Source organism: Bubalus kerabau, chromosome 18 (genome assembly GCF_029407905.1).
Source record: "Bubalus kerabau isolate K-KA32 ecotype Philippines breed swamp buffalo chromosome 18, PCC_UOA_SB_1v2, whole genome shotgun sequence".
NCBI classification, from domain to species: domain Eukaryota; kingdom Metazoa; phylum Chordata; class Mammalia; order Artiodactyla; family Bovidae; genus Bubalus; species Bubalus kerabau.
The window spans coordinates 25,712,516-25,732,856 of record NC_073641.1 but is presented as its reverse complement, the minus strand read 5'-3'; the positions used below and the strand labels follow the sequence as shown (position 1 = coordinate 25,732,856).

Here is a 20,341-nt window from a genome sequence, read left to right as displayed (position 1 = left end):
ACTCCTTAGTCCCTGTAGGTTTCTCTTCTCCCTATCTGTCTTACGTTAGTGTTACCCTGTTTTCAGAGAATAAAAATAAAACTGATTCTCATACATGTGAAAACACAATTTGTTGTTGTTGTTGCTATTAAATCTCAGAGATGTTAAAATCTTAATTGCTTTGTGTTAATGTTTTTTGTTCATGTCATAGCAAGTATCAAGGAGAAATGTGAGGGAAGTGAAATTGGATCATACCATGATTGAAGATCTAGTCCTAAGATTTTCAGATTCAGAAATTTGATTTTCTCAGTGTGCCAGCGATTGTGCTCTTTAGAACAGTCACTTTCGTACTCATGGTATAGTGGAGCAAAAGAAGGACATTTCCTAAAATTAATGGATAAGTAATCCTCTTACTATCAAACTACCTGGGAATCAGAAGCTACTTAGAAGTTTCTGAGAGTCATAAAAGGAGAATATGTAGTCTTAAGGAAAAGATTGATGAAAACTATTCCTATCCCCCAGAAAGGTTCATTCACTAATAAAAACACCTCTTGAATTTACCCTTTTGTAGTGCATGCTGGATAAGCTTCCAAACTCTGCCCCTTTGTAGATTCCATTTAGAGTGTCACATTTCTTTTAATACATTCATTATATTAGATATTTTACATTAGGTTTCATAATTTATTGTTTCACTTAATTATAGTCAGGTTCCACTTACTGCTTTTTGAAATGCTGCACACATCATCTTGATTGCAATTGAATTGCAAGTTTACCAACAACCTCTCAATATTTCTAAGACAGCTAATCTTATCTCATAATTGTTTGTTGAAATTTTGCTCTTAGAAAGGATTTCTGACTTCTTTGTGTACCTTACTTTGCCCTTATTATTTATACACTACTTGGCTTAAGTCTTGGGAATTCAGGTATATTGTGAACTGCTCTGCAGATCTTAATCTTCACTAGAGGAAAATTAATTTCCTGTTGCAGGGAATACTTTATTCTATATAGTTTTCTTTCATATAGTGGCATCCCTTTTTATGTCCATTTAGCTTTTTTGAGCATTCATTAATGTCAAGAAGTACATTAGACACAGAATATACAAAGATAGCTGAGATAAGTCCTAGAACTTAATAAAGTTTCTTTTGGGAGGTAGACTTAAATGCTTTTGATTACATAACTATTAGGTAAACACTTTTTTGGAATGTTGTAACATTTGCATTTGCCTTGTTCTTGAAGATGGTTATTTAATTTTGTAGTGTCTAAGACTGTCAGCAACACTTTAGTTCATCACCTTTATTTTTCAAACCATCATTAATTATGGTATGCTGAATGCATCAATTCTTGAATGGTAAATTTTTTTTTTTTAAACATCAGGTTGCACTTCCTGCAGATGAAGATTATCTACCACTTAAACCTCGAGTTGGAAAAGCTGCAAAGGTTTGTACCTTGAGCGGTACAGTTGGTACAGTTTTGTGAGTCTGTTTTCCTAAAAATCTTAAAGGTAAACTTTAAAATGAGATTTTTATATTTCTGTGTGTGTTTGTGTGTATGTGTATGTAGATACACACTCTGAAGCTTCCACTTGAAGTCAGATATGGTGAGAACCAAATCAGTAAACAACCATACTGAAAACCAAGCATCATGTGATAAGATTTTTAAGCATAATTCTCAGCCATTTCAAAGAATCTAATGAAAAGTATCAATCTTTCTCTAGAAAAAAATGCATATGTACAAGATGTTTTGCATACAGTTCTGGAGTCTAACAAGTTTCTAATGAAACTTAAACTCTAATGCTGATACTAAATGTATTTTGAATCCCTGATAGACTATAAAAGAGTAGTGTAGGTTTTCCAAGTCATTTTCTTTAAGTAAAAAAGGCAGTACTGTGCAGTAAACTTGAATTTTTAAAGTCTGATAGATACATTATTCTGCCTCTGATGAGTGAACTTCATTGAGGACTTGACTTTTCACACTCTGAGTGTTCCCAGCTGGGAAAGAAAATTATACCTATGTTAGGAGTTGCTGTGGAGATTAATATGTGGGAAATGTGTTCCACAGTGCCTCCCATAAAGCATGTTCTTAATATATGGTAATAATCATGTTGTAATTAGTATATGTGTAAGCATAATATAATAATTGAAAGATTAGACAGAAGAAATAACATATTCTGTCTCATTAAAGTTTTCTTTTTAATTCTTCCTAATTTTCTCTAGTGGATAGAATGTTTGTTTCCCAAGTAGACTCATAAATGCTTCCATAACGCTTCTGGGGGTAGCATCTCTTGGTTTTAAGTATGTTCTGATGTGGCAAGGTATCTTCATACATATATTAATTTTTTTTATAGGAATATCCATTCATTCTTGATGCTTTTCAAAGAGAAGCCATTCAGTGTGTTGATAATAATCAGTCTGTTTTAGTATCTGCACATACATCAGCAGGAAAAACTGTTTGTGCTGAGTGAGTAGCTTTCTTTTTAAATGGGATTTTAGGACTGTTAATATTTGCTGGGTACGTTTAGGTGCTCTTGTGTTGGGTGCATAAATATTTATAAATACTATATTGTCTTGTTGGGTTGGCCCCTTTATCATTATGTAATGTCCTTCTTTGTATGTTGTTACAGTTTTAAAGTTAATTTTGTTTTATGTAAGTGTAGCTACTGAGAATTTCTTTTGGTTTCTGTTTGCATGGAATATCTTTTTCCATTCCTTCACTTTTGAGTCTGTGTGTCCTGCATCTGAAGTGAGTCTCCTATATGCAGCATATAGGTGGCTCTTTTTTTTTTAAATCCATTCAACCATTCTGTCTTTTGATTGGAGAATTAGTCCATTTACATTTTATTATTGGTAAGTGTGTATGTACTGTCATTTTGCTAATTGTTTTCTGGCTGTTTTGTAGTTTCCCTCTGTTCCTTTCTTCTTCTCTTGCTCTCTTTGTAGTTTTAAAATAGACTCTTAAGATAGCTTTGTTTCTTACCATACTCTTTAAAAGTTTAAATTTTCTCTATTTGGTTTCTGTAAGTAAATTTAGACTTTTTATTTCCTTTCTTATTACTCTGGGCTTTATTTGATCTTTTTCTAGTTTTTTAAAGAAAGCAGGTGAGGTCATTAATTTCAGACCTTTCCTTTTCTAATATAGATATTTAGTGCTGTAAATATCCCATCAGTCATGAATATTGGTCATGATTCACTAATTCTGTGTTCATTTTTTCTGTGTTTCATTTCAGGTCTTTTCTCATGCTCTATCTTCAGATTCATTAATCTTTGCTTCTGCATCACCTAATCTGTCCTTAATCCTTTTCAGTGAGACATGTATAGTTTTCTTTGCTAGAAGTTCATTTGTATGTGTGTTTAGTGTTTTCCATGTGTCTACTTAACTTTCCTCCAGCTTCTTAAACAACAGAATACAGTTTAAAAACTGTTTAAATATTCCTTCTTACTATTACTTTCATCTGTGTTATTTCCTGATCTGTTTCAATTAATTGACTTTTCCCATCATTATAAATCAGTGTTTTCCTGCTGCTTTACATACTGCTCTGATGTGATGTTTGGCTGTTTTTAATTTCATCACTGACTTTTGGCAGTTTAATTATGACGTGACTTTACATAATTCTTCTCATATTTCTTAATGCTTGAATTTGTTTGGCTTCTCAGGTTGTAGGTTTGTTTGTTTTCATCAGATTTGGAAAAATTTCAACTATTTTTTGCTTAAAATAGTACCCCTTTTTAGTACTCAGAGGACCTCACTTAAACTTGTATTAGTCATTTTAAGTTGTCTCAGAGCTCACTGATACTTATTATTTTTTGTTTATTCTCTGTGTTTCATTTTGGAGAGCTTTAAGTTTATTCTTGTTTTTTTTTTTTGCAATGTCTAATTTGATTTTAATTCTATCCAGTTTATTTCATCTCAGATTTAGATTTTTCGTGCTAAAATTTTGGTTCGTGTCTTTTAATATTTTTAGTATTTCTTTTAAGCACGCTATTGAATCTTTCCTCAGTTTTCTTGAATATATAGAATACAGTTATACTGTAATGGTAATTTTCTGTGTCCTCATTTACTGATTCTGTTTTCTGTCTCATTTTTGGATGCCTTTTCATTTATTTATTTTTACTCCTTATTTGTTATATTTGCCTCCTTCTATTTTTTAATTCACAAGACATTGTGAATTTTACCTTCTTGGGTGATGACTATTTTTGCATTTCTATTAATATTCTTGATGTTTGTTGTGGGATACAGTTACTTGGAGAAAAATGTAATTCTTCCAAGGCTTTTATGATTTTAGTCAGGGCTAGAGAAGCATTTAACTTAAGGCTACTTTTCTCCACTTTTTAACGTATTTCTTGATATTCTAGCCAGTATCTTATGAATTACGAATTTTTCCACCATGGCTAGTGGGAACCTGAGTTACTCCCAGCTCTGAAGATTGTATCATTTTTTTAGTTCCACTCCATTTGGTGGTTTTTTCCCATTGCTTCAAGTTGTTTCCTAACACTTATTCACTGATTATTACTTATTTAAAGACACCAGAATGCTCAGCAGATGTTCAGAGCTTTCCCTTTGCCTACCTCTTTCCTCTCTGGTTATTTTGAGCTGCAGTGTAGCTGCCATAGCTTCCCAGACTCCCAGTGTCCGCTTAACTTCCGAAAACCTTCAAGGTTCATCTCCTGGAACTGTGACTTGGAAACTCTGTGGACAATAATCTGAGATTATGTCATTTACTTCCCTCTTCTCAGGGATTACTCTGTGATTATTCAGTATGCGAAATCATTGTTTCACATGTTTTATCCTATTTTGCAGTTGTTACAGGTGGGTAGGTAAACCCAGTCCTTGTTACTCCATGCTGAAAATAAGTAGATATTTTCTGTATTATTTTTAATACATGGTCTCTATTACTATAGTAGTTCTCTTAGCTAATGTGTAAAATAAATATGTATTGTTTGTGTTTTAAGTTTTTTGATAGGTGTTATATTTTCTTCTAAAATGTATGTAAAGACCATTGTTCTAGAGTCTTACTACTTAGAGTATGGTCCTAGACCAGATGCATGCATATCACCTACTAGCTAAATTAGGCAAAAATCTCACACCCCACCCTAGAACTACTGAATCATAATCTGCACGTTAACAAGATCACCAGTTGATGCATACGTCTGTTAAAGTTTGAGAGGAACTGGGCCATTCTGAAAGTGGGTTCTGCTCTTTAATGTGGATGGGATTTTGCAGTCTATTGCAGATAGACTTCTGTGGGTTAACTTGTTTTTCCTTAATGTGTGCAACTGTCTCCAATATCTAGTTCATGAATGTCTTGACCATGGCAAAAAGAAACCACGTACCCATTAATCAGTCATTCCCCATTCCCTTAGCTCCAGTTTCTTTCAGCCACCAGTCTGCTTTCTGTTTGTATGAATTTACCTTTTCTGGGTATTTTATTTAAATAGAATCATATGATATATGGCTTTTTGTTTATGTTTTATTTCACTAAGGATGATGATTTTAAGATTCATCTGTGTTGTGGTATACATCAGAATTGAGTTCCTTTTTATGGCTAATATTTTGTGACTGATTAATTATATAGTATGATATACCACATTTTGTTTATCCATTCATCAGTTGATAGATGTATGAGTGTTTCCAATTTTTTGGCTATTATGAATGATGCTTTTAGAAATGTTTATGTACCAGTGTTTGTTTGAACACATCTTTTTCCTTATCTTCAGTATATACTTAGGAATGGAATTACTTGGTCATGTTTGATTCTGTGTTTAACTTTTTGAGGGATCACCAAACTGTTTTCCATAGCAGCTGCATCGCTTTATATTCCCGTAGTTATATGAGGGTTTCAGTTTCTCCATGTCTTTGCCAACACTTGTTACTACCTTTTTTAAAAAATTGATTATGTAGTAAACTTATTTTATGATTGTTTTAAATAAAAACTTTTTAAATGTGGATTTAATCAGAATAATACAGAACATTCTGCAAGGTGAACTAGTTAGGTTTCTGAAAAGAATTCCAGAAAGAAAAAAGCACAATAATGTTACTTATTTCTAGATAAGATTAATGTTCTGTGGGTATTGGTAGTGATATAATCCTATATAGTGTTCATTATTCTAATTTCCAATATGTGAAGTTTATTTTAAAATAATTTTTCTTTCAGTTTTATTGAGATAAAACTGACACAAAGCACTGTATAAGTTCAAAGATTGCAGCATAATGATCTGACTTACGTGCATCCTAAAATGACTATAATTAATGATGATTTGGTAAACATCCATCATTTTGTATAGATACAGAACTAAATAGAAAAATTTTTTCTTGTGATGAGAAAAGAACTCATTTAACTTTTTTATATAACTCCTAGCAGTGTTAACTATGTTTATCATATTGTGCATTACATCTCTACTACTTAGAAATGGAAGTTTCTACCTTTTGACCATCTTCATCCCATTTCCCGCCTGCCCCCACATCTGGTAACCACGGATCTGATCTTCTTCTGTAAATTCATTTGTTTTGAAGTATAATTGACCTGCAACACTGTTATTTCCTGTTACACAACATAGTGATGTGATATTCCTGTACATTTCAAAATGGTCACAATGGTAAGTCTGTTTACACTATGTCACCATAAAAAGATACATAATTATTAGACTAGATTCTCACACTATATCTTTCACACCTATGACTCATTTATTTTATAGCTGCAAGTTTATACGTCTTAAGGTTCCTCACCTGTTTTTTTCCACCCCTCACTACCCTCCTCTCTGGTGATTACCTGTTGGTTTTCTGTATCTATAACTATTTCTGTTTTATGTTTGTTCATTTATTTTTTATATTCCACATATAAGTAAAACAATATAATATTTGTCTTTTTCTGACTTATTTCACTTAGCACAATGCTCTCTAAGGCCATCTGTGTTGTTGCAAATGGCAAGATTTCATTCTTTTTTATTACTTAATAATATTCCACACATACACATATACCACATCCATTCATCTGTTGATGACACTTGGGTTACTTTTGTATTTTGACAATTGTAAATGATGCTGCAGTGAACATAGGGGCATGCATATTTTTTCTTACCAGTGTTTTTGTTTTCTTTGGATAAATACCCAGGAGTGGAATTGCTGGATCATATGACAGTTGTATTTTTAATATTTTGAGGAATCTCCACACTGTTTTCCATGATGACTGCACCAGTATGCATTCCTACCAGTAGTACACGAGGGTTCCCTTTTCTCCACATCCTTACCAACACTTGTTATTTCTTGCCTTTTTGATAATAGTTATTCTGTTAGTTGTGAGTGTGATATCTCGTGGTTTTGATTTGTATTTCCTTGATGGCGAATGATACTGAGCATTTTTTAGTATGCTTATTGGCCTTCTGTATGTCTTTGGAGGAGTATCTGCTTAAGTCCTTTTTTACTTGTTCATTAGGTTGTTTGCCTTGTTTAGTTGTGATAGTTGTTTTGTATTCTGATGCTAGTTCCTTGTCAGATATATGATTTGCAAACATTTTCTCTTTTTCTATAAGTCATCCTTTTACTTTAAGCGTATTCTTTGAGGGACAAATGTCTTTAATTTGACCAAGTGCAATTTGTCTGTTTTCTTTTCATGTTATTTTAAAGAAAGCATTGCCTAATCCAAGACCACAAAGATTTATGCCTATATTTTCTTCTAAGAATTTTATAATTTTAGCTATTAGTTCTTTGATCCTTTTTGAGGTTTTACATTTCTGTATAATCTATAAGGTAAAGGTTCAACTTCATTTTTTTCATGTGGCTATCCAGTTGCCTCAGAACCATTTGTTGAAAGACTATTTTCTCCCCTCGATCTTGGCACCTTTTCAGAAGTCAGTTTTTGTTCACAGGTTAACTCTTAATAATTTATAATATATTTTATTTCTTCATCATGGAGAAATTACAGGTTTCCTGTTGAACAGCTGAATTAAGTGTTCTTAACAGTGATCTCATGAAGAGTGAAGAAGATCATAAAGGAAAAAAAACATAAAAATTGCACCAATCACCCTGTTCAGCAGTGCCTTTACCTTGGCATAGTAGTGGATATTTTTCATGAGTTTTGGAATATCGTCCTTCAGATAGTCAGAGCCTGAGTACTGTATATTAGTCTTTTTAGACCTTGGCTGAGGTGTAACTCAAAAGTTTTCTTTTTGTAAGGGAGTTAGAGGAGTAAAGCTTTGGATCTTAGATTATCATTGAAACAGTATTAGCCAATTGCAGAGTAGTCTTGATCTGTTTGTTAGATTCAGACACATTATGGTCCAGTATTACCCTAGTTCTATCCAGTGGAATAGGACTAATTTTTTTTATTGTCCATTCCTTTTTAGAAGGTACTGAAGTCAGAAGCTTGTCTCCTCCTAAGGCACAAATTATAGCTTTGACTGTTTTTAGTTCAGTTATTTTATCTCACTTTGAGAAGTGTACAGGTGTATAGTAGTTGGTGCATTATCCATTTGAAGCCAGCATATATAGATGTTAGAATTCTGGGCATTAGTGTAACTTTGCTTTAGTTTTTGCTACTAAAGCATAGAGATTTTCAGTATAGGAAATTTTCCAGTGTATGTTAAAACCTGCTTTCATACTCTTGGGTTCAGTTCAGTCCAGTCGCTCAGTCGTGTCTGACTCTGAGACCCCATGGACTGCAGAATGCCAGGCTTCCCTGTCCGTCACCAGCTCCTGAAGGATGCTCAAACTCATGTCCATTGAGTCAGTGATGCCATCCAATCACCTCATCCTCTCTCGTCCCCTTCTCTACCCACCTTCAGTCTTTCCCAGCATCAGGGTCTTTTCCAGTGAGTCAATTCTTTGCATCAGGTGGCCAAAGTATTGGGAGTTGCAGCCTCAGCGTTAGTCCTTCCATGAATATTTAGGACTGATTTCCTTTAGGACGGACTGGTTCGATCTCTTTGCAGTTCATGGGATCTCTTTGCAGTTCATTGGACTCTCAAGAGTTTTCTCCAACACCACAATTCAGAAGCATCAATTCAGCTTTCTTTATAGTCCCAGCTCTCACATCCATACATGACTACTGGAAAAACCATGGCTTTGACTAGACGGAGCTTTGTTGGCAAAGTAATGTCTCTGCTTTTTAATATGCTGTCTAGGTTGGTCATAGTTTTTCTTGCAAGGAGCAAGCGTCTTTTAATTTCATGGCTCCAGTCACCACCTGCAGTGATTTTGGAGCCCAAGAAAGTAAAGTCTGTCACTGTTTCCATTGTTTCCCCATCTGTTAGCCATGAAATGATGGGCCTGGATGCCATGATCTTAGTTTTCTGAATGTTGAATTTTAAGCCAACTTTTTCACTCCACTCTTTCACTTTCATGAAGAGGCTCTTTAGTTCCTCTTTGCTTTCTGCCATAAGGGTGGTGTCATCTGCGTATCTGAGGTTATTAGTATTTCTCCAGGCAATCTTGATTCCAGCTAGTGCTTCATCCAGCCCAGCATTTCGCATGACGTACTCTGCATATAAGTTAAATAAGCAGAGTGGCAATATTCAGCCTTGATGTACTCCTTTCCCAATTTGGAACCAGTCTGTTCCATGTCCACTTCTAACTATTGCTTCTTGACCTGCATACAGATTTCTCAGGAGGCAGGTCAGGTGGTCTGGTATTTCTATCTCTTGAAGAATTTTCCACAGTTTGTTGTGATCCACATAGTCAGAGGCTTACTCTGAGTTAGGAGACTGTAAAGAGATTTTAAGAAATTCACCAGGGTTATAGACACTTTTGAAAGCTCTTGAGTCCTGCTGTGGAAAACAGTCTAGTAGTTGTTCAAAAAGATAACTTATAGAATTACTGTACAACTCAGCAGTTCCACTCCTAGGCGTATTACGCCAAAGAATTGAAAACAAATAACACAGATGCTTATACATGAAGGTTCACAGCGGTACTGTTCACAATAATGAAAAAAAGGTAGAAACAACCCAAAAGTCCATCAGTGGATGAATAGATAAATAAATATGGTGTATCTGTACAGTGAAATACTACTCAGCCATGGCAGCATTGAAATACTGATGCATGCTACAGTGTGGATGAACCTCAGAAACGTTATGCTGAGTAAAAGAAGCCAGACTCAGTAGGTCACATATTATTTGATTCCGTTTGTGTAGAATATTTCAGGTAAATTCTTAGAGAGAGAGCAGATTGGTGGAGGCCAGGGAATATTTAGAGGAGGGGAGCAGAAAGTAGCTGCTTAATGAATATGGGGTTTTTGGAGGGATGAGAATTATGTTAAGAATCAGATAGAGGTGGTAGTTGCACCGCGTAGTGAATGTGCTAAAATCCACTCAGTTGTGCACTTTAAAACAGTTTTATGTTTTATGAATTTTACCTCAATAAAAACCTCCAATGAAGTGTATATTTGTATGTACGTACCAGATTTTGTGATTTCAGTGAGTGGTTCATGGATCTCAGATAAAGATTTCCCCTAGGAATTCAAGAACTTAAGGTAAACTCCAATGTTAGCTGATAACTATAACAAGTACATTTCATTTATAAGTCTGATGCTAGATTAATATATTGGTACCAGGTTGTTTACCTAGGTAATTGAGTAGTTTTCCTGACCCTGTTTATTTTTCTTTTTCTATGTAAAGCTTTTTTAAAAAGCATTAGCTTTATTATTATATAATTTAAATATTATGAAATCCACCCATTTAAGTATATAGTTTACTGAGTTTTAATAAATTTGTACAGTTGTGCAACCCTCAGCAGTTTTAGGCTGCTGTCCCTAGTTTTCTTATGAGTGTGTGCGTTCACCCTGCCTCCGTCTCCAGTGCTGGCACTGATCCGCTTTGCCTAAATAGTTTTGCCTTTTCTAGAAGTTTCATATAAATGAAATCATGTAATATGGAGTCTTTTGTGTCTTTTTCTGTTTAAAATAATACGTAGAGTTTCATTCATATTGCATATATCATTAGTTCATTTCTTTTTATTGATTAAGTCATATTACATTTTATGGATACAGGACATTTTGTTTATTCCTTTGATAGAAATTTGAATTGTTTTGCATTTTTGACCATTCTAAGTAATTCTGACATGAACATACATATACAGGTCTTTATGTAGACACGTTTTTATTTCTCTTGGGTAGATAGATACTTAGATTAAATACTTAGTAATTGTTGGATTTTATGGCAAATGTATATTTAACGATTCAGTAAATGACCAGACTGTTTTCCAAAGTGGCTGTACCATTTTGTATTCCTGTCATAATGGATAAGGAATCTTATGTTTCTCTTATGTCCTGTTTCTCTTAGTCCTAACCACCTCTTGGCATAATCTTTTTTGATTATACCTGTTTTAGTGTGGATATCTAATGATGTTCCACAGTGGTTTTAAATTTCTTTGATGACTAATAAAATGTTAAGTATCATTTCATTTGCTTATCACCCATTTGTATATCTTAAATGAATATCTATTTCAGTCTTTGCTGAGTTTTAAAATTGAATTGTTTGTCTTATTGCATCATAAATAATTCTTTAAATTATCTTAATGGTATCATTTGTAGCACAAAAGATCTTAAATTTGATGTTCAACTTCTCATGTATTTTCTTTTATGAATTGATCATGCTTTTGATATCAATACTTAAGACATTTATGCCTATCCCAATATCACAAATATTTTCCCTTTTATTTTCTTGAAGTTTATAGTATTAGCCATTCCACTTAAAGCTATGATTTCCTTTGAATTAATTTTTATGTATGATGTGAGGTAAAGGTGGGGTTTAAATTAACCTTTTTGTATGTGGATAATTGTTCCAGTTGAAAAAATGATGATTTTCCCACTGAATTGTCTTTGAATTGAATTGACTGTTGAAATCCTAGTGCACTGACCATAAATGTATAGGTTTGGCTTTGAACTTGCTGTTCTGTTTATTTCTGTGTCTATCCTTATACCAGTCCATGCTATCTTGATTACCATAGCTTTAAAGTATGTATAAAATTTAGGTAATTAGAGTCCTCTCACTTTATTCTTAAAATTGTTTGGGCTCTTCTAGGTCCTTTTTGTTCCTCAATAAAAATTTAAATTAGTGTATTAATTTCTACCCAAAACGACTACTTGCATTTTTATGCTGATTGTGTTGTATAGATTAATTTGGGGAGAATTTTCATTTTAACATTATTATAGACTCTTCCAGTCCATTAGCATGGTATATTATTTATTATTCACATCTTTAATTTCTCTCAGCAATATTTTGTAGTTTATGTACAGATTTTATACATCTTCCTCTTTTTTAACACATTTTTTTCTTAAATCTCTAAATATTTTATTGCTTTGTGCTGTTGCAAATGACATTCTTCCTTAAGTTGATATTTGGGTTGCTAATGGCTTGTGAAGTACAGTTTATTTTTATATGTTAATATTTTATATTGTCACTTTGTTAATAAACTGGCTTACTAACAAGTTATAGTAACTTTGCATATTCCATAAGATTTTCTACATAGTTGGTCATATTGTCTGTGAATAAAGACAGTTTTTTCTGTTTCTTGCTGATGTTTTATCCCATCTGTTTCGTTTCCTTATTGCGTTGGCAAAATCCAGTACAGTGTTGAATAGTAGTAGTGACAGTGGAAATCCTTGGATGTTCCTGATCTTAAATGAATAGCATTCAGTGTTTCACCATGAAGTGTAATTTAACTAGCTTTTTCCTAGGTTCCTTTTATCAGGTTGAGTAAGTTCCTTTCTATTCTTAATTGGGAACAAATGAAAGAATTAAAAAAACACCCATTTGAACGGCTGTTATCAAAAAGACAAGAGATGACGAGTGTTAGCAAGTTTGTGAAGAACAGGAAACCCTTGTGCAATTTTGTGGGAATATAAATTGGTATAGTTACTGTGGAAAACAGGGTGGTGATTTCTCAAAAATAAAAATAGAATATAATTCGGCAATCCCACTTCTGGGTATGTATCTAAAGGAAATGAAGCCAGTATCTTGAAGAGATGTCTGCATTCCCATTATTCACAATACCCAAGACAAGGAAAGCTTTGTCTATCAGCAGATGGGTGGATGAAGAAAATGTAGTTTCTGTCTGTCTGTATCCATATACATACACACACACACAGAGTCAATCACAATGGAATATTATTTAGCCATCAGAGAAGGAAATCCTTCTGTTTGTGATAGCATGAATGGGCCTTGAGAGCATTATGTTAAGTCAGATAAGTCAGAGAAAGACAAACACTTGTGATCTCAGATGTGGAATCTAAAAAAGTTGAATTTATTGAAACAGAGTTGAATGGTAGTTTCCAGGGACTGAGATGGGCAGGGTGGGGGAAGTAGGAAGATAGTGGTGAAACGAAACAAACTTCTGGGTATAAGATGAGTAGTTCTGGGTATCTAACGTAGAGCATAGTGATTACAGTTAACAATACTGTATTATATACTTGAAAGTTCCTAAGAGGGTAGATCTTAAATGCTCTCACCAGAAAAAATAAGGTAATTAATGAGGTGATAAGGATGTAAATTAAGCTTATTGAGGTAATCATTTCACAATATATATGTGTATCAAATTTTACAGTATATAGTTTAAACTTCCATAATGTTATAGATCATTAAATCTTAATAAAACTGGGGAAAATAAGTGTATTGAGGATTAAAAAAGAAGCATTGTATTTTATTAAATCCTTTTTCCATCTGTAGAGGCAAGGATATGATGTTTGCTTTTTATACTTTTAAAGTGGTACATTACAAATTTCCTATTGTTAAACCATCCTTGTATTCTTGGAAGAAACCTAGATGTTTATGGCAGTTGATCATTTTATATAATGTTGCCAGTTTCAGTTTACTCATATTTTGTTCTGGAATTTCTTTGAATCTTCATGAGAGATTTGGATATGTAGTTTTCGTTGTTTTTTTTAACAAGATCTTTGTCTAGTTTTTTTTTTTTCATCTGAAATTCATATTTATTGGGGTATCTTGTATTTTTTTAAATTAATTAATTTATTTTAATTGGAGGCTAATTACTTTACAATATTGTAGTGGTTTTTGCCATACATTGACATGAATCAGCCATGGGTGTACATATGTCCCCCATCCTGAACCTGCTTTCCACCTCCCTCCCCATCCCATCCCTCAGGGTCATCCCAATGCACCGGCCCTGAGCGCCCTGTCTCTTACATCAAACCTGGACTGGCAGTCTGTTTCACATATGGTAATATACATGTTTCAAAGCTATTCTCTCAAATCACATCCCACCCTTGCCTTCTCCCACAGAGTTCAAAAATCTGTTCTTTACATCTGTATCTCTTTTGCTGTCTCGCATATAGGGTCATCGTTACCATCTTTCTGAATTCCATATATATATGTTAATATACTGTATTGGTGTTTTACTTCACTCTGTATAATAGGCTCCAGTTTCATCCACCTCACTAGAACTGATTGAAATGCATTCTTTTTAATAGCTGAGTCTAGTTTTGATATCATGTTAATACTGACTTCATAATATAAGTTGAGAAGTGACCCTCCTGGTCTGTTTTCTCTAAGAGTTTGTGTAGGTTTAGTATTTTCTCTTTAAATGTTTGACAGAACTTATTAATGAAGCCATCTGAACTACCTAGGCTTTTCTTTATGAGACAGTAAAAGTGAAAGTCACTTAATCATGTCCGACTCTTTGCAGTCCCACGGACTGTAGCCTGCCATGCTCCTCTGTCCGTAGAATTCTCCAGGCCAGTATACTGGAGTGATCAGCCATTCCCTTCTCCAGGGGATCTTCCTGACTCAGGGATCAGACCCAGGTCTCCCACATTGCAGGCGAATTCCTTACTGTCTGGGTCACTAAGGAAGCCCAAGAATATTGGAGTAGGTAGCCTGTCCCTTCTCCAGCAGTTCTTCCTGACCCACGACTCAAACCAGGGTTTCCTGCATTGCAGGTGGATTCTTAACTAGCTGAGCTACCAGGGAAGCCCTTCTTTATGGGAAAATTTTTAAATTTCAAGCTCAGTTTCCTTTCTTGTTGAGTCAGTTTTGGTAATCTGTGTCTTCCAAGGAATTTCTTGAGGTGCAATTAGATTGATTTTAGATTATTCTTCCTGTCTAATATTCATGTTTAAAACTTTAATTTTCCCTCTTAGTACTGCTTTATATGCATCCTATAAATTTTGAGTTTTATTTTCAATTTAATTCATTCTTTAATTTCTCTTTATTTCCTCTTATCTTTATCTTTCAAGTATTTGTTGGTTTTCCATACATCTTTCTATTTTGGGGTTTCTAATTCAACTTCTTTGTGGTTCAAAAAGATACTTTATAATTTCACTAATTTGATTTAATGATTGATGTGATTGTATTTATATTTGCCTTTTGTTTTTTAGTAATGTCTCGTGTTTTTATAGCCTTCTAATATATTTAACAAATATTTTTTAGTATACCATTTTAATTCATTTAATTTTTTTTAACCTTTGAATTACATGTTTAGTGATTATTCTCACAGCCACAATCTCTGTAAAATATTGATAGCCTTATTTCTTCTTGTCTGTGCTATTTTTGCTACCTATATATTTCAACTATACGTGCTGTGTGTGCATGTGTGCTCAGTCACTCAGTCATGTCCAACTCGCAGCCTCATGGACTGTAGCCCACTAGGCTCCTCTGTCCGTGGAATTTTTCCAGTCAAGAGTACTGGAGCAGGTTGCCATTTCCTGCCCAGGGATCTTCTCAACCTAGGGATCAAACTTGTGTCTCCTATATTGCAGGTGGATTCTTTGCCACTGTGCTACCTGCTATAAATCCAGTATAATACAATGTTAAAATAATGTTTTTGCTTTAAATAATCTTTTATGTTTTAAAAAATACTAATTGAATAAAAGAGAAGTATGTAAAGTCTTACATTTACCCACGTATTTATTATTTTAAGCTCTATTCTTTTCTCTGGATTCTGGTTAAAAATTTTTTTAAGAATATTTCTTGTATGGTTGATGTTTTAGCAGTGAATTCCCTCAATTTTTATTTGAAAATGTCTTTGTTTTGCTTTTATTTTTGAAAGGATAATGCCACTGAATATATAGTTCTTGATTGACAGTTTTTTTCTTTTGAATATTGGATAGTCATTCTACTGTTTGACTATTGGATAGTCATTCTATTGTTTCCTTCTACTCCATTTTTTCCCATCAGAAGTAAGCCTTAATTATGGTGGTGGTCTCTTGTATGTTTTGAGTTGTTTTTCTTTTGCTGCTTTGAAGACTTTCTTTTTGTCTTTGTCAGTCAGCAGTTTGTTTCTAGATGTGATTCCAAAGTTTTTCCTGCTTTGGTTCATTGTGTTCGTTGGATCTATGAAGTGAAGTCACTCAGTCGTGTCTGATTCTTTGTGACCCCATGGACTGTAGCCTAACAGGCTCCTCCATTCATGGGATTTTCCAGGCAGGAATACTGGAGTAGGTTGCCATTTCCTTCATCAGGAGATCTTCCCAACCCAGGGATTGAACCCAGGTCTCCTGCGTTGTAGGCAGATGCTTTACCATCTGAGCCACCAGGGAAGGACCTATAGATTAATATTTTTAAAAAACAAGTGTAGAAGTTTTTTTATTGTTATTTTTTTTAAAAAATGTTTGTTTTGTCTCTTTCTCAGTTTGGTACTTCTGTTGAAACACACAGGGCTTCCCAGGTGGCACTAGTGGTAAAGAATCTGCCTGACAGTGCAGGAGACACAGAGACGTGGGTTCGACCCCTGGGTTGGGACGATCCCCTGGAATAGGAAATGACAGCCCACTCAGGTGTTTTTGCCTGGAAAATTCCATGGGCAGAGGATCCTGGCAGGCTACAGTCCATGGGGCCATAAAGAGTCAGACTCGACTGAGTGCACACACACGTACGTTGGAACACTTGAGGTTGTCCCACTAATCTTTGAATGTCTGTTTGTTTTTCTTCTGTTTCTTTCTTTCTTTAGCTTTGATAATTTCTATTGATTTATCTTCATATTTACAAATTCTTTGTTCTGCCTTCTCATATCTGTTCTTGAGCCATCTAGTGGATTTTTCATTTCATAATTGTATATTATTTTACTTTTCATCTATAAAGTTTTCATTTGGTTTTGTTGTTGTAGTTTCAGTTCTCTATTGAGATTGCCCCTTTGAATCACTGTCCTGTGTCCTTTAATTCTTAGAACATGGTTTCCTTACATTTTTTGGACATGTCTTTTACAGCTTCTTTGAAGTCTTTGTTTGCTAAGTCCAACATCTGGGCCCACTCAGTTTCTCATGACTGCTTCTTTTTCTTAAGTGTTGATCACACTTTCCTGTTTCTCTTTATGTCTTCTCGTTTTTTACAGCATCTGTATATTCTTTTCTCTTTGATGTATATTTCTTACTATTCATATTTCACCATGTTTGGACAACTTTTGATTTTTTAATTATTTCACTCTTTGGGGGCATGATCGGGATGAACATTGTTTTTGTCTCCTGAAATCTGTCATAAGCCTATTGTTGGTAGGAACTGTATCTTAAATAAGGAACATGTACCACAGTGCTAAGTTTAGTCCTGATTTCATGGTGTGTATTTAAATATTTAACTCAATTGAATTTTCTTTGAAAAAGAAAAACTATCTTGTAGTGCATGAATCTTTATGAAAGAACTATTGGAACTTGGTATAATTTCCAGTCAGGGACAGAGTTGATAACTGATACAAGTGCAAAGTGGATATATATGATTAACTTATTTGTGAAACTCAAAAACAACTCATTTTCCAGTGTTTATTAAATATTTATAGTCTTTATGTAAAAACTGACAGGTAAAGGCTCTGTCACCCCACTCCAGTACTCTTGCCTGGAAAATTCCATGGACGGGGGAACCTGGTAGGCTGCAGTCCATAGGGTCTTTGGGAGTTGGACACGACTGAGGGACACTTTAACTTTTCACTTTCGTGCATTGGAGAAGGAAATGGCAACCCACTCCAGTATTCTTGCCTGGAGAATCCCAGGGATAGGGAAGCCTGGTGGGCTGCCGTCTATGGGGTCGCACAGAGTCGGACACGACTGAAGCGACTTAGCAGCAGCAGCAGCAGCAGAGGCTCTGTAAACTTCTAGAGGTCCATCTACAGAGCCAAAGGTATTTTGCTTCCAAGAAATAGGGTAGCTATTAGTAATTCATTGATATTAGTAATTAAATTACATTAACTCCGAGACACCAGAGTTAAAAATGTTTTTTGTTCATTTAGACCACTGTTCTTCAGATTTGTCATGATTATTATTCTAGTTTGTTGAAAGTGAATAGAATAAGACATTAATATTTTACAAAGTCTTTAGATAATGAGGAAAAATTTGGACACAATTTATATATTAATATAATTTATCAAATCACATACTTCTAAAGAGTTTTTTGTAAACAGTTTATTCTTACTTATTTTCACATTTTTAGATATGCCATTGCATTGGCGCTAAGAGAAAAACAACGTGTAATATTTACTAGCCCAATTAAGGCCCTGAGTAACCAGAAATACCGTGAAATGTATGAAGAATTTCAAGATGTTGGTCTGATGACTGGAGATGTTACTATTAATCCTACAGCATCCTGTCTTGTTATGACCACAGAGGTAATTTATATGATGTCTCATCTAATTTTTCCTTTTTAATTTAATTAATGTGATTCATCAGTTAAAACAGCTAATGTTTTGTTACTTGCTCTATACAGGTAAAAGGGCAATACTTTCTGAGTAGATTTACTTGAAAGGGGTAGGAGAGTTTATCTTACAACAAATTGTTTCAATTTAGTTGTAAATTTCCATTATTTCTGTCATCATATAATAAAGTTGCATAAAGTATTTTTAAAGGATATTGTCAGTGACATGATAATAGTTTGATGGTTTTATATAGTTTCAATGATTGGAGTACATACCTTTGATTAAGTTGTGGCACCTTCTTTGTGAATTTTTTTTTCTTTTGCATCTGAGTGTTGATACAAATAGATAAATAGCTTTTTAAAAAATGCCCAGTTATGTTTAGCTTCTTCCCATAATCACAGTTAAGTTTTGCATATACTTACGATGGGCGTGAGTCTCAGTGAACTCCGGGCGTTGGTGATGGACAGGGAGGCCTGGCGTGCTGCGATTCATGGGGTCGCAAAGAGTCGGACACGACTGAGTGACTTATCTGATCTGATCTGATCTGATCTGATAGCATCTTATATTTTGGACACTTAGCTGTCTTAACTAAGTACTTTTCTACATGCTTGAATTACTAGAGAGCATAAATTAGCTTCTGGTTTTAGAGTCAGCCGGAAAGCATTGCTCATGTTCATCTTGATCCCCAAGATGAGTTTATTTTCCATTCTCAAAACTTTCTTCCATCCATAGAAAAATTTCTTTAACTCAGAAATCTGAAGAACAGTTGCTAGGAAGTATTCATGTTGTTAAGATGAGGTAGAAAAAATCAGTAGCAGTATGAGATTCATTGTGTTAGATAGAAGATGATTTTAAGTTACTTTTGTTTCCTAGCAAGTGTAGGTCTTGAGTGAAGTGCTTTACATAAAAGGAAGTAGCTTCATATTCAAGGTATATGGATATGGAGTTGATAATAATTCTCTCCATGGATTATATATGATTACTAACTTGAGAAGCAAAGGAGTATTATATACTTAAGATATGTAACGCTCTAAAATTATTTTAATGTTTCTATTAAAAAAGAATATACAAAATTTCTTGTTAGAAGAGTTTTTGGTACGTCAGAATCCTGCTAAATCTTCTACTTCTTTTTTAGATTTTGAGAAGTATGCTGTACAGGGGTTCTGAAGTTATGCGAGAAGTTGCTTGGGTCATATTTGATGAAATTCATTACATGAGAGATTCAGGTATATTCTGTAGTGTTATTGAGATGTGTGCCATGTTATTTAAGAATGAAATTAGGAATTTTGAACAAGTTATCGTACTTTCTTATGGGTAGAGTTGTAGTAAACTAAATTGTGGATAACATGATATAGTTTTTCTGGTTGGACCTCATTCAGTTACAGCTTTTTGAATAGTAACAACTTCTGGTTGAGAAAATGCAACTTCAGATTTTAAAATGAAATTAAAATTAGTTTGCTTTTAATAGAGAGTTCTCTAATATATCTAATATTAAAGAATTTCCAAAACTGCTGGCCTACAGAGTTAACTTTCTTGATTTTTATCAATTTATTTTAGTTTTTTATAAAAACTAAGAAATGCATGTTTATGATTTAAACAATGAGAATTATGAGATAAAAATGAACAACAACAAAAAAAGTCTCTTTACCTGAACTATTGCACTACTATAATGGAAAAGTAAGTATACTTGGGATTTTAGGTAGAACGTGGCAGAAATTAACATATTTAAAAGTTAAATGTTTAATATGTACACACTTGAAGCTTAGTTTTTATTTGGCTAAAGCACTGAGTTAACCTGTATTTATAG

General features: G+C 34.0%; 1 protein-coding gene across 1 annotated transcript in view; it reads left to right on the top strand.

Annotated features, from left to right (window-relative positions):
• Positions 1-20,341, top strand: part of MTREX (Mtr4 exosome RNA helicase) — a 94,116-nt gene that overhangs the window by 9,463 nt on the left and 64,312 nt on the right. The window contains exons 4-7 of the mRNA XM_055555233.1: positions 1,354-1,416; positions 2,324-2,436; positions 18,333-18,507; positions 19,670-19,760. Coding sequence (XP_055411208.1) covers positions 1,354-1,416; positions 2,324-2,436; positions 18,333-18,507; positions 19,670-19,760 — 442 coding nt within the window. The remainder of the gene's footprint in view (positions 1-1,353; positions 1,417-2,323; positions 2,437-18,332; positions 18,508-19,669; positions 19,761-20,341) is intronic.